The sequence below is a fragment of the Nanorana parkeri genome, unplaced genomic scaffold (genome assembly GCF_000935625.1).
Source record: "Nanorana parkeri isolate BGI_ZX_2015 unplaced genomic scaffold, ASM93562v1 scaffold817, whole genome shotgun sequence".
Taxonomy (NCBI): domain Eukaryota; kingdom Metazoa; phylum Chordata; class Amphibia; order Anura; family Dicroglossidae; genus Nanorana; species Nanorana parkeri.
Window position 1 is genome coordinate 554,039 of NW_017307085.1, and position 11,511 is coordinate 565,549.

General features: G+C 46.6%; 1 protein-coding gene across 1 annotated transcript in view; it reads right to left on the minus strand.

Moving 5' to 3' along the window:
- Positions 1 to 3,694: 3,694 nt before the first annotated feature.
- LOC108794146 (multidrug resistance-associated protein 1-like) overlaps positions 3,695 to 11,511 on the minus strand; it is a 58,582-nt gene continuing 50,765 nt past the window's right edge. Inside the window, exons 25-28 of the mRNA XM_018565138.1 lie at positions 10,272 to 10,430; positions 9,028 to 9,194; positions 6,763 to 6,957; positions 3,695 to 3,925 (exon numbers count right to left, since the gene is read on the minus strand). Of these exons, the coding sequence (XP_018420640.1) occupies positions 3,802 to 3,925; positions 6,763 to 6,957; positions 9,028 to 9,194; positions 10,272 to 10,430 (645 nt within the window). The 3' untranslated portion in view covers positions 3,695 to 3,801. The remainder of the gene's footprint in view (positions 3,926 to 6,762; positions 6,958 to 9,027; positions 9,195 to 10,271; positions 10,431 to 11,511) is intronic.

The window sequence follows — 11,511 nt, forward strand, 5'->3', positions numbered from 1 at the left end:
GTTGGCATGCATCAGGCAGCCTAATTATTTGATAAGGCTGCCTAATGCTCTAAATGATTTTCTTAAACACACACTGGCACTGCTGGGGTACCAGTAATGTTTCCTGAAGGGTTGTGGAAATGGAAGCTTCAACATACTAACTCATACTTTACACACACAGAGACACGCACACATAGAAATACATACAAATGGAAATATGCACAACCAGAATTATAAACACTCATACATACAACAAGTCCTCATTCATGCCTGTAAGTTTAGGTGTGATTAGGGATTCCTGCGTCAGGAACTTGCGTTCTCCTGCAGCAGGAATCTCTAATCCCTAAGCGGCTGTCACCTGACTAATAGCTTCAACGGGTGACAGCTGCCTCTTGTACACACATTAGGGATTCCTGCTGCTGGAAAACGCAAATTCCTGAAACAAATCCTTAAAAAGCACCTAAACTTACAGTTGTGAATATGCGCCCCCCCTGTTCCCTGCTCCCCCTGTTCCCTGCCCCCCCCCAAAATAATATGCTCCCCGTTTCCCGCTCCCCCACACATTAAATAATATGCTCCCCCTGTTACCTGCCCCCCCATAAAATAAACCCCCCACTATCCGCACACACACAAATAGAACAAAGAGCCCCCTCTCCTGCTTACACTTTTGCGTGGGAGGAGGCACATCACTACCTGGTGATCCAGTGGTTGATTAGTAATAAGATCTGGTGCAGGCCTCACTATTCCATCCTTTCAGCCGGCGCTCAGAGCTGCGGACAAAAGGAACCGAGGGCCGGCACGGCCAGCTTCAGCTATGCGGTCTGCATCTGCTCACAAAAGTCACGTACGCGGTCTTCCTCCTTCAGGGCCCATTCACACCACATCCAGATTACCTTCAGACCAGACTGGTTCCGGACCCAAGATGCATCCTAATGTATCCCTATGCTATTTCTGGCCTCTGTTCCTACCAGAACAGTCCGTTCCAGACCAGAAAAATACTGCTTGTCCTATTTAGTCTAGTCTGGAATGCATCAGAAACGCATGGAACGCACCTATAAGACCATTATAAGCTTAAAAAAATCCCATCGCGGTAAAAATGCAATGCACCATGTTCCAGATCTGGTCCGGGAAATGGTGAGAACCTGCCCTCAGGCAAGACGTGATACAGTGCAAGTGAGAACACATTTAAATACACGAGAACCTATGACAACTCCAAGCCACCCCTTAAGACTTCACACTGACGTGCCCCCTAGCATGTACAGCGACCCGCTCTATGGAATGCTGTCTGTCTACAAAAAATGGGTGGCCAGCAAGTAGTTAGAGGGCGCCATGACTGAAAAACGGTTGTGTAATGCTTCCTTAGAGGTCCCAGTCAGATGGGGGTTTCCATTTTATCACATTGCACATACATTGGACAAAGCGTGGCAGGGTCAGTACACAATACAGACACGTCCCCTTCACAAGTTCCATAGAAAAAGATTTCATTTATTGCTGTTTTAACAACTGTGACAAATCCCTGAGATAAAAAAACACACAATGACATAAAACAGAGGTAAAGATTCTTTGTGTGGGGGTGCTCCTGTCTGTGCCCCTCTTACCACCATTCCAGCAGCAGACATATTACACACAATATACACTCACTGGCCGCTTTATTAGGTACACCTCTACAACTGCTCCTTTACACAAATATCTAATCGGCCAATCACATGGCAGTAACTCATGTAGACATGGTCAGGATGGTCTGCTGAAGTTCCAACCGAGCATCAGAATGGGGAAGAAAGGGGATGTAAGTGACTTTGTACATGGCATGGTTGTTGGTGCCAGACGGGCTGGTCTGAGTATTTCAGCAACTGCTGATCTACTGGGATTGGTTCCTGGTGTTGACAGCAGGGATGCACCGATACCGGTTTTTCGGTATCGAGTACCAATACCTTGCTTACGGTACTTGTCAATACGGAGTACCAATACCGGGGCTTCCACTGGCATGGAGCCGGCTTCCCGGTCAATATTTTAGGGACATTAATCACTGATAACACTAAACTGATGAGCGATAAAAGCGTTTAAAGTGTCGCCTATGGCCAATTTTGGGTGTGCTTGTTTTCTGCGATTTTGCAGGCGTGCGCAATTTCACGGCTTGACATGTATGGTGTCTATTTACCCGACGTGACCCCGTCTTTTATATTTTACCCCAAAAATTGGGGTGATAATAAATGTTTCATAACATTTCATAAGGAAACTGGGTTTTTTTCAAAATTTAGGGTACTTTTTTTGTTATATAGTAAAAAGTAAAAACGCCAGTGGTGATTAAATACCACCAAAAGAAAGCTCTATCTGTCCCCAAAAAATGGTATAAAATTAATTTCAGTACTGAAAATGGTCTGGGCAGGAAGGGGGTGTAACACCGCGGTCTTCAAGCGGTTAATGAAATGTCACTTGTGACATTTCAATAAAGTTCTAACGAGCAGAAAAAGCAGTGCGATCTTGATTAAGTGCATGGGCACTGTCCAGGCACACGCACACCAGGAATGCTCAACCGTACCACTGCTGGTGTGAACAAGATATTATAGGCAAACTACTTAAATAGGCCCCGGAAGCTGGGCACTGCCATGGAGGACATGTACCAATGCATGAAAAAGGGGTACAGAAGGGAGCGGGTCTTTTCATGCACCTTTCAGGGCAACATTGTGCAATTTTCACAGACAGTCTCAGTGACGGTGTACGCCGGCAGCACATATGTGGCCGTGGAATTGATTTCTTTCTTCTACAATTGTCGTGGCGCACATACAGCAGCAGCACCCCAATCTGATTCATTTTGGTTTGATAAAAAGTCTTCTTTCCAGGTAGCTTTAGCAGCAGCAGCTTGTATATGAAATGGCATCAGATATGAACCATCGGTAATGGTGAGCCTAAACCTGATCTCTAGTTAGGGAAAGTCCAAGCAAGATATTGGCTCCATCCTGGCGCAGCATTGTGATCTCTCACTCGGTTGTATGGTGAGCTGTAGTTGAAACGGTCCATTCTGGAGAACTGATCATATCCAATGAATCCACAATCACCTGGGCCACGTGCCATTGGGATCTTTAAGCCCTCGTTCACACCTGAACGTTTTGTAGCGTGTTCTACGCTCGGCGAGCGCTCTACAAAACGCTCAAAAATATCAATCCCATTGTATTCAATGGGTCTCGTTCCCACCTTGGCGTATTTCCGCCCGTCCCTAACGCGCTACAAAACGGCCCACGCCTGAAAAGGTACAAGTACTACTTTGGGCCGTTTTGTTGCGCGTTTCCATTGGGATACAGCCAAGTAGCCTTCGGAAACGCGTGACCGCCACGCGACTTTTTTGATCGCGAATCGCGGTAAAAAACCGTGCGACAGACGCGCATATGCAATACGCCAAGGTGTGAACGAGACCTCACTCGGTTGTATGGTGAGCTGTAGTTGAAACGGTCCATTCTGGAGAACTGGTCATATCTAATGCATTTCACAATCACCTGGGCCATGTGCCATTGGGATCTTTCACTCGGTTGTATGGTGAGCTGTAGAATTTTTGTATTCTGGAGAACTGTTAATATCCAATGAATTCCACAATCACCGGGAGCCGCACTTTATCTTTAAACACTGTGCTACTGATGCTATAATGACAGAGAAAGAGGTGAACACACGTAGAGGAATGCTAATGGTAGAAGTAGGAGGAAGGCGTTCCACTGATAGACAATTCATTGTTCCGGTCTTCATACTTCCTTTGTCTAGAAGCAGATTTTGAGATTTCTGTTCAGGGAACATTCTGATCTCTCGTGATCTTCTCAATCTTCTGAATGTCTTTTACTCTTCTGTGTTCTGGAGTATTCCGGCTTCTGCCACCATCTTGAAGAAGACTCCTTTCTTCTGTATCAGTCGCTGGGGCTCATCGAACTCCACAACTCTGCCGGCTTCCAGAACAAGCACCCTGCAGGAGATCGGATACTATTATAAGGGGAATGCATAGTAGGTTTGTACATTATTGATTATGGTCAAGGCTAAACATTAGCATTTCATTGTTTAATGTTCTGCTGCTTGGAAACCTTGGGTCTTGCCATTCATGTGGATGTTACTTTGACATGTACCCAGGGCCGGATTAACATAGGGGTGGGTGGAGCTCCCGCTCCAGGCCCCCCCCTGCCAATAGGCCGAGTTGACACGGGTTGCAGCCCGGCTTAGCTGACCTGGATCGCGGCCAGGACATGAAGAGCTGGCCCGGATCGCGGCCAGGCCGAGCTGACCATGCAGCCGCAGCCCTCTATTCAGGCATATCAGAGGGCCCTCTGATATGCCTGAGCAGAGAGCCGCATCTGCTGTGGCTGCAGTCGCCAGTCTCTCTGACCCCCCCTGGAGCCCACACTGACCCAACCCACCCTCCCCCTAGGGCCTGCACTGACTTCGCCTGGTGGCAAAAGGGGGACCTACTCATTATTAGGCGGGTGGTCAGAATATTATGGCTGATAAAGAATGTATAGATCAGCCCCATCGTGTATAGACATGTATAGATCAGCCCCATCGTGTATAGACATGTATAGATCAGCCCCATAGTGCATAGGCATGTATAGATCAGCCCCATAGTGTATAGGCATGTATAGATCAGCCCCATAGTGTATAGACATGTATAGATCAGCCCCATAGTGTATAGGCGTATAGGCATGTATAGATCAGCCCCATAGTGTATAGGCATGTATAGATCAGCCCCATAGTGTATAGACATGTATAGATCAGCCCCATAGTGTATAGACATGTATAGATCAACCCCATAGCGTATAAGCATGTATAGATCAACCCCCTATAGTGTATAGGCATGTATAGATCAGCCCCAGAGTATAAGCATGTATAGATCAGCCCCATAGTGTATAAGCATGTATAGATCAGCCCCATAGTGTATAAGCATGTATAGATCCATAGTGTATAGGCATGTCTAGATCAGCCCCATAGTGTATAGACATATATAGATCAGCCCCATAGTGTATAGGCATGTATAGATCAGCCCCATAATGTATAGACATGTATAGATCAGCCCCATAGTGTATAGACATGTATAGATCCATAGTGTATAGGCATGTCTAGATCAGCCCCATAGTGTATAGACATATATAGATCAGCCCCATAGTGTATAGACATGTATAGATCAGCCCCATAATGTATAGACATGTATAGATCAGCCCCATAGTGTATAGACATGTATAGATCAGCCCCATAGTGTATAGACATGTATAGATCAGCCCCATAGTGTATAGGCATGTATAGATCAGCCCCATAGTGTATAGGCATGTATAGATCAGCCCCATAGTGTATAGGCATGTATAGATCAGCCCCATAGTGTATAGGCATGTATAGATCAGCCCCATAGTGTATAGGCATGTATAGATCAGCCCCATAGTGTATAGGCATGTATAGATCAGCCCCATAGTGTATAGGCATGTATAGATCAGCCCCATAGTGTATAGGCATGTATAGATCAGCCCCATAGTGTATAGGCATGTATAGATCAGCCCCATAGTGTATAGGCATGTATAGATCAGCCCCATAGTGTATAGGCATGTATAGATCAGCCCCATAGTGTATAGGCATGTATAGATCAGCCCCATAGTGTATAGGCATGTATAGATCAGCCCCATAGTGTATAGGCATGTATAGATCAGCCCCATAGTGTATAGGCATGTATAGATCAGCCCCATAGTGTATAGGCATGTATAGATCAGCCCCATAGTGTATAGGCATGTATAGATCAGCCCCATAGTGTATAGGCATGTATAGATCAGCCCCATAGTGTATAGGCATGTATAGATCAGCCCCATAGTGTATAGGCATGTATAGATCAGCCCCATAGTGTATAGGCATGTATAGATCAGCCCCATAGTGTATAGGCATGTATAGATCAGCCCCATAGTGTATAGGCATGTATAGATCAGCCCCATAGTGTATAGGCATGTATAGATCAGCCCCATAGTGTATAGGCATGTATAGATCAGCCCCATAGTGTATAGGCATGTATAGATCAGCCCCATAGTGTATAGGCATGTATAGATCAGCCCCATAGTGTATAGGCATGTATAGATCAGCCCCATAGTGTATAGGCATGTATAGATCAGCCCCATAGTGTATAGGCATGTATAGATCAGCCCCATAGTGTATAGGCATGTATAGATCAGCCCCATAGTGTATAGGCATGTATAGATCAGCCCCATAGTGTATAGGCATGTATAGATCAGCCCCATAGTGTATAGGCATGTATAGATCAGCCCCATAGTGTATAGGCATGTATAGATCAGCCCCATAGTGTATAGGCATGTATAGATCAGCCCCATAGTGTATAGGCATGTATAGATCAGCCCCATAGTGTATAGGCATGTATAGATCAGCCCCATAGTGTATAGGCATGTATAGATCAGCCCCATAGTGTATAGGCATGTATAGATCAGCCCCATAGTGTATAGGCATGTATAGATCAGCCCCATAGTGTATAGGCATGTATAGATCAGCCCCATAGTGTATAGGCATGTATAGATCAGCCCCATAGTGTATAGGCATGTATAGATCAGCCCCATAGTGTATAGGCATGTATAGATCAGCCCCATAGTGTATAGGCATGTATAGATCAGCCCCATAGTGTATAGGCATGTATAGATCAGCCCCATAGTGTATAGGTATGTATAGATCAGCCCCATAGTGTATAGGTATGTATATTTTTCTTTCTGCTGGTTGGCAACCATTTCCAGCAGAAGCTGCACTGAAAAGAGCTGCAAGAAAATGATTTACCTTTCACTGTCCAAGACAGTGTGCAATCTGTGCGCTATGGTCAGTACAGTGCAATCAATGAACGCCTTGCGAATAGTGCTCTGCACCAGATTATCGGTTTCAATGTCAATAGAGGCCGTGGCTTCATCCAGAACCAGAATCTTTGTTTTCCGGAGCAAGGCTCGAGCAAGACAGATCAGCTGCCTCTGTCCAACGCTGCAATACAAACAATACAATTTACAGCTAATCTGTTAAAGTCTACAAATACATAAAGAATAAAATACATGGAGGGGAATTTTTCAAAACTGGAGCAAAAATACCCAACCGAGCCCATCCTTATAAAAGAGTAGCAGCACACTGATAAGTCATCCCTCTGCTCACTCTGCTCTTTCCTCCAATCATGTTCACTGCCAGCACAGGCGCAATACAGCCCCGCCTGAGTGGCTTCTTGTGCTGGTCCTGTGTCTGACTACATGAAATGGATCTAAACAAAGTCAGATATTCAGACTATTTGGACTTTTAAAAAAAATAATACATTGAGATTTGTATTCATTAAAAATGTAATTAACTGTATTTTTATCTGCCTGGAGTTCTGCCTTATAAAAGTACATTTATATTATTCATTTATTGAACCCTAAAGCTGGCCATACATCATAACTCCATTCCCCCATCCACACTAAGCCCTCATTCACACTAGAAACGGCCGGCACATACAGCTCCGTGCTGAGTGCACGGCCGTATCGTGCAGCTCCCGAGAAGGACAGGTGCTGCGTGTGATTAGTGCGCAGCCCCTGTCCTTCTCTATGGGAGTACGTGGCCGTATGCTGCCCTACGCTCACCTCAAGTGCAGGTCCATAGGGGTGTGTGTTTCCTGGCTCGGACGCAGACAGGATCCATCCTGTCAGCGTACAAATACGCTCACCCGCACGGATGTGCAGGGCGTGTGAGCGTAGGGCGGCGTAAGGCCGCGTAGTCCCATAGAGAAAGACAGGGGCTGCGTACTAATCACACGCAGCACCTGTCCTTCCCGGGAGTTGTCCGATACGGCCGTGCACGCAGCACGGCTTTTTCTAGTGTGAATGAGGGCTAAAGAGCGATAATGGGGGAATCTCCCCCTGCCAGCCATTGTATTCTGACAGCCAGTGCCCACAGCTGTCAGAATACTGGAATCTGATTGGATGCAGGCACTGTAAGGCTGATCATTTTCGCCTGAGCTCCTTCGACCTAAGTTCTATTGAAAATGGACTTTTGTAGAACAGTGTGGTGCCAGCAGGGATCGATCAATTTTTAAATGATTCTGCAGGAAATGGCCCAAATTCGATCTGTGTATGGCCAGCCTAACTCCAGCAAAATTAAAAGTGTGGGGATAGAAATTCTCTGTCAGATTTCTATTTCTGTCTGTGATCCCCAATGAGGCGATTTGACTTTGCTGAGGAAAAAAGTTCACAATCTGTGTTAATATTCTATATGCGTAAAATGCCGGGCTGCATGACGCGTAACCGCGCATGAAATTGTTCAGCACGTTATTTCCTGCTGATCTTCCATTTCATTTGAATAGGAAGTTCTCTGAAGGAAAGCACACGGGTACAGTACTTATTCACAAACTCCATGTAGTGTGAATGGAATGTACTAGACAGCTATAAAGCAGGGACGTGCGGTCAGGAGAGGCAGGTGAGGCAGAGCCTCACCTAGCATTATGGAGGATCTTCGAGTCTGAAGCAGACAGCTTTTTCTCCATTCAGATCGGCTTGTTACAGTTTACACAGCAGGGAAAGCCTCCCCGCTGTGTAACCTGTCATAGACGGAGCGCTGCCTGTTAATTACAGGCAGAGCTGCATCTGACTTTTGACAGCTAAGTTAGGTTACACAGTGTAACCTAACATAGTGAGGCAAGAGTTGTCACAGCTTCTACTCTGTGTTAGAGGCGTGAACTCTGCGGATGGTTTGGACCAATGGCAAAGCGCCATTGGTCCAAGCTGTCCAATCAAAAAAAAATTAAAGAAAAAAAGTGAGGACATCGATCTTGATGCCTCACCAGTGACGAGCAAGTGAAGGACAGGGAGGCTCATCCCTGTCTTCTCCCTTTCTCCTCCCCACAAAGCTTGGTTACCCAGTTGGGGGTGGGGCTTCGGTGGGATGGGACGAGACTTCGGCGGGCTGGGGGATGCCTCACCCAGCACAGAAGGCAGGACACGTCACTGTTATAAAGAGACCCAGTGCAGCCACGTTCTATATACCCTCTACTGCCCCCTGTGGATCAGCAAGGGAAATAATTACAAAGCTCACCTGAGGTTCTCTCCTCCCTCCGAGATGTCATGGTACAGTTTCTTGGGAAGACACTGCACAAAGTCCTTGAGATGACACATGTCCAGAGCATCCCAGAGCTCTGTATCTGAATGTCTGTCTAAGGGATCCAGATTCATCCGCAGCGTTTCTGAGAATAACACTGGATCCTGGGATCAAACAGCACAATAAGGAAGTGACCTATAAATGTCCTAAACTGGAATTTGCATAATAAAACGGAGTAGGTGTGGCCTAAAGTGTACGACTGTACTTTATTTTTAAAGAATTCACTAAACACTAAGAAGGGAATTTATCAAAACTGGAATCTGGAGCAGTTGCACAGGGTAACCAATCAGCTTCTATCTTTCATTTTCAAAGCTGAACGGAACAAATTGAAGAGAGAAGCTGATTGGTTGCTATGGACAACGGCCCCAGATTCTGCATGCTCCAGTTTTGATAAATTCCACCCATACGTGAAACTTTCTTGCACTGGCAGTTTGCCATATGCACTCCCACAGTCCTGATTTACAGCCCAGTCACACCATCAAGAGTGCGTTGCAGTGTGTTCGGCCTCTGGAACGCAACCCGGCCAGCTCAGTTTTTTTGGGGGGTGGGAGGGGGCGTGGAGGTGCATTGAACTCAATGGTGCGATCGCCGGCACCCAAATGCGTGGCACATTACTGCCTGCGTTCCGGTCCAGTGCGATCTGCAAAAAAATGCTGCAAACACTATTTTTAACGGACCGGACCGCAGGCATAATGTGCCTTGCAATCCCGTGCGGCCGATCGCATTGCGGCCAGAGGGCGTGGCTACAGTGCCATTCACTTCAATGGACTGCCACGCCCCCTCCTACCCCACAACATAGTGAGCCGGCTGCAATGCAGTACATTCGGGCCAGAATCGGGCCGGATCCAGCGGCGTATTTAACTTTGCTGCTGCCCTAGGCAAGGCAGCAACGCCGCCCTCAGCGAATCTGCCGCTCCAGGCAAACGCCTTGTTTGCCTCGCGGCAGATACGCCCCTGGCCGGATCGCACTGCGTCTGGTGTGAACGAGGCCTTAAACATTGGGGTAATTTATAAAAACGAATGTATCAAATGTTTACCAGCAACCAATAGCAACCCAAATAGTTTTTAATCCAGTTTAGGAAGAAAAGCAAACATCCGGATTGGTGGTTATAATGTTTATTCTTTGCTTCTTTTCTTGCTTTACATATAGGATGACTTCAATCTCTCTATTATAGACTCACCTGAGGTATGATGTTAAGTTTGTTCCTCAGATCATGGAGGCCAATAGTAGCAATGTCAATCCCGTCCACCACGACCCGGCCTCCTGCCCTCTCCACAATACGGAATAAGCAGTTTGAGAGTGTAGATTTCCCAGCTCCTGTTCTCCCAACAATGCCAAGCTGAAAAAGACAATATGGTGAACTTTCTGCACAGGTAAGGGGGAGCTGAAAGGTCTATAGCAGACAGCAAAGACGATGCAGTTGCACATTCATTAAATTCCAATAGCGAGAGCATTGCATATGAAACTGAAGAGCCCATAGGAAGCACCTAGCCATATCCAAAGGGGTTATTCACTCAGCTGCCAAAGGCAGCTGAGTGAATAACTGAGCCGAAATGAAGTGAGCCGAACGCCGTTCGGCTATTCATTGCAGCCTTGTACGGCTGATTTCAGCCATACATCAGTTGGCTTCGGCTGCTGTCGGTTCAGCCGAACATGCAGACCCTTTAGCTCTGGTTGGAAAGTTAGCAGGGACGTCACGGCTGAGTCCGCCCTATTGGTTTTGATTTGGCCAGGACCTGCGGGAAGAGCGTGACAGGTGCCGGACTAATGTAAACAGTTAGGCGGAGCTAGCAGTGATGTTACCGCTAGCTCCACCCAATTGTTTATATTTTGCTGGTATCTATCAGAATGTCATTTTGCGGCGGGAGTTGTCGCGTGCGGACGTGTGGGCAGGCGTCGTTTTTTTAAATATTTCAACGAGTCGGTGTTGTCGTTGACGACGCCTGACGTTGTGATTGACCCGGTGGATCATTGAAAAAAAAAATTTGGGTGTTTTTTTTTATTTTTTTATTAAAAGGACTTGTCAAAAACCTTTGTTTATTTTTTCAATTAAAGGTTTTTTTGTGGTCTATTTACTTGTTACTTTTAACCCTTTAGTTACTTTTAACCCTTTAGTGAATGAGTAGGGGTACAAGTACCCCTGACTCATTCACAAGGGGGGGCAGCATCTGGGTACCCCGATGCAGATATGCCCCCCTGCCCTCAGATCCCCACAACCAATGAGTGAGGGCTTGTGGGGAAGAGGCCCTTGTCCCCATCGGCATAGGGGGCAAGGTGCTTTTCTAAGGGGGTACCCTGGCAAGGCAGCCTCCTAATGCCGAGGGTATGTTGCCTGATATGGTGCACGGAGAGAGCGGGGGGGGCGCTCACTTGTCCCCCCATCTTTTCTGCCCTGCCAGGCCTGTGCTGAGATTAAGGTT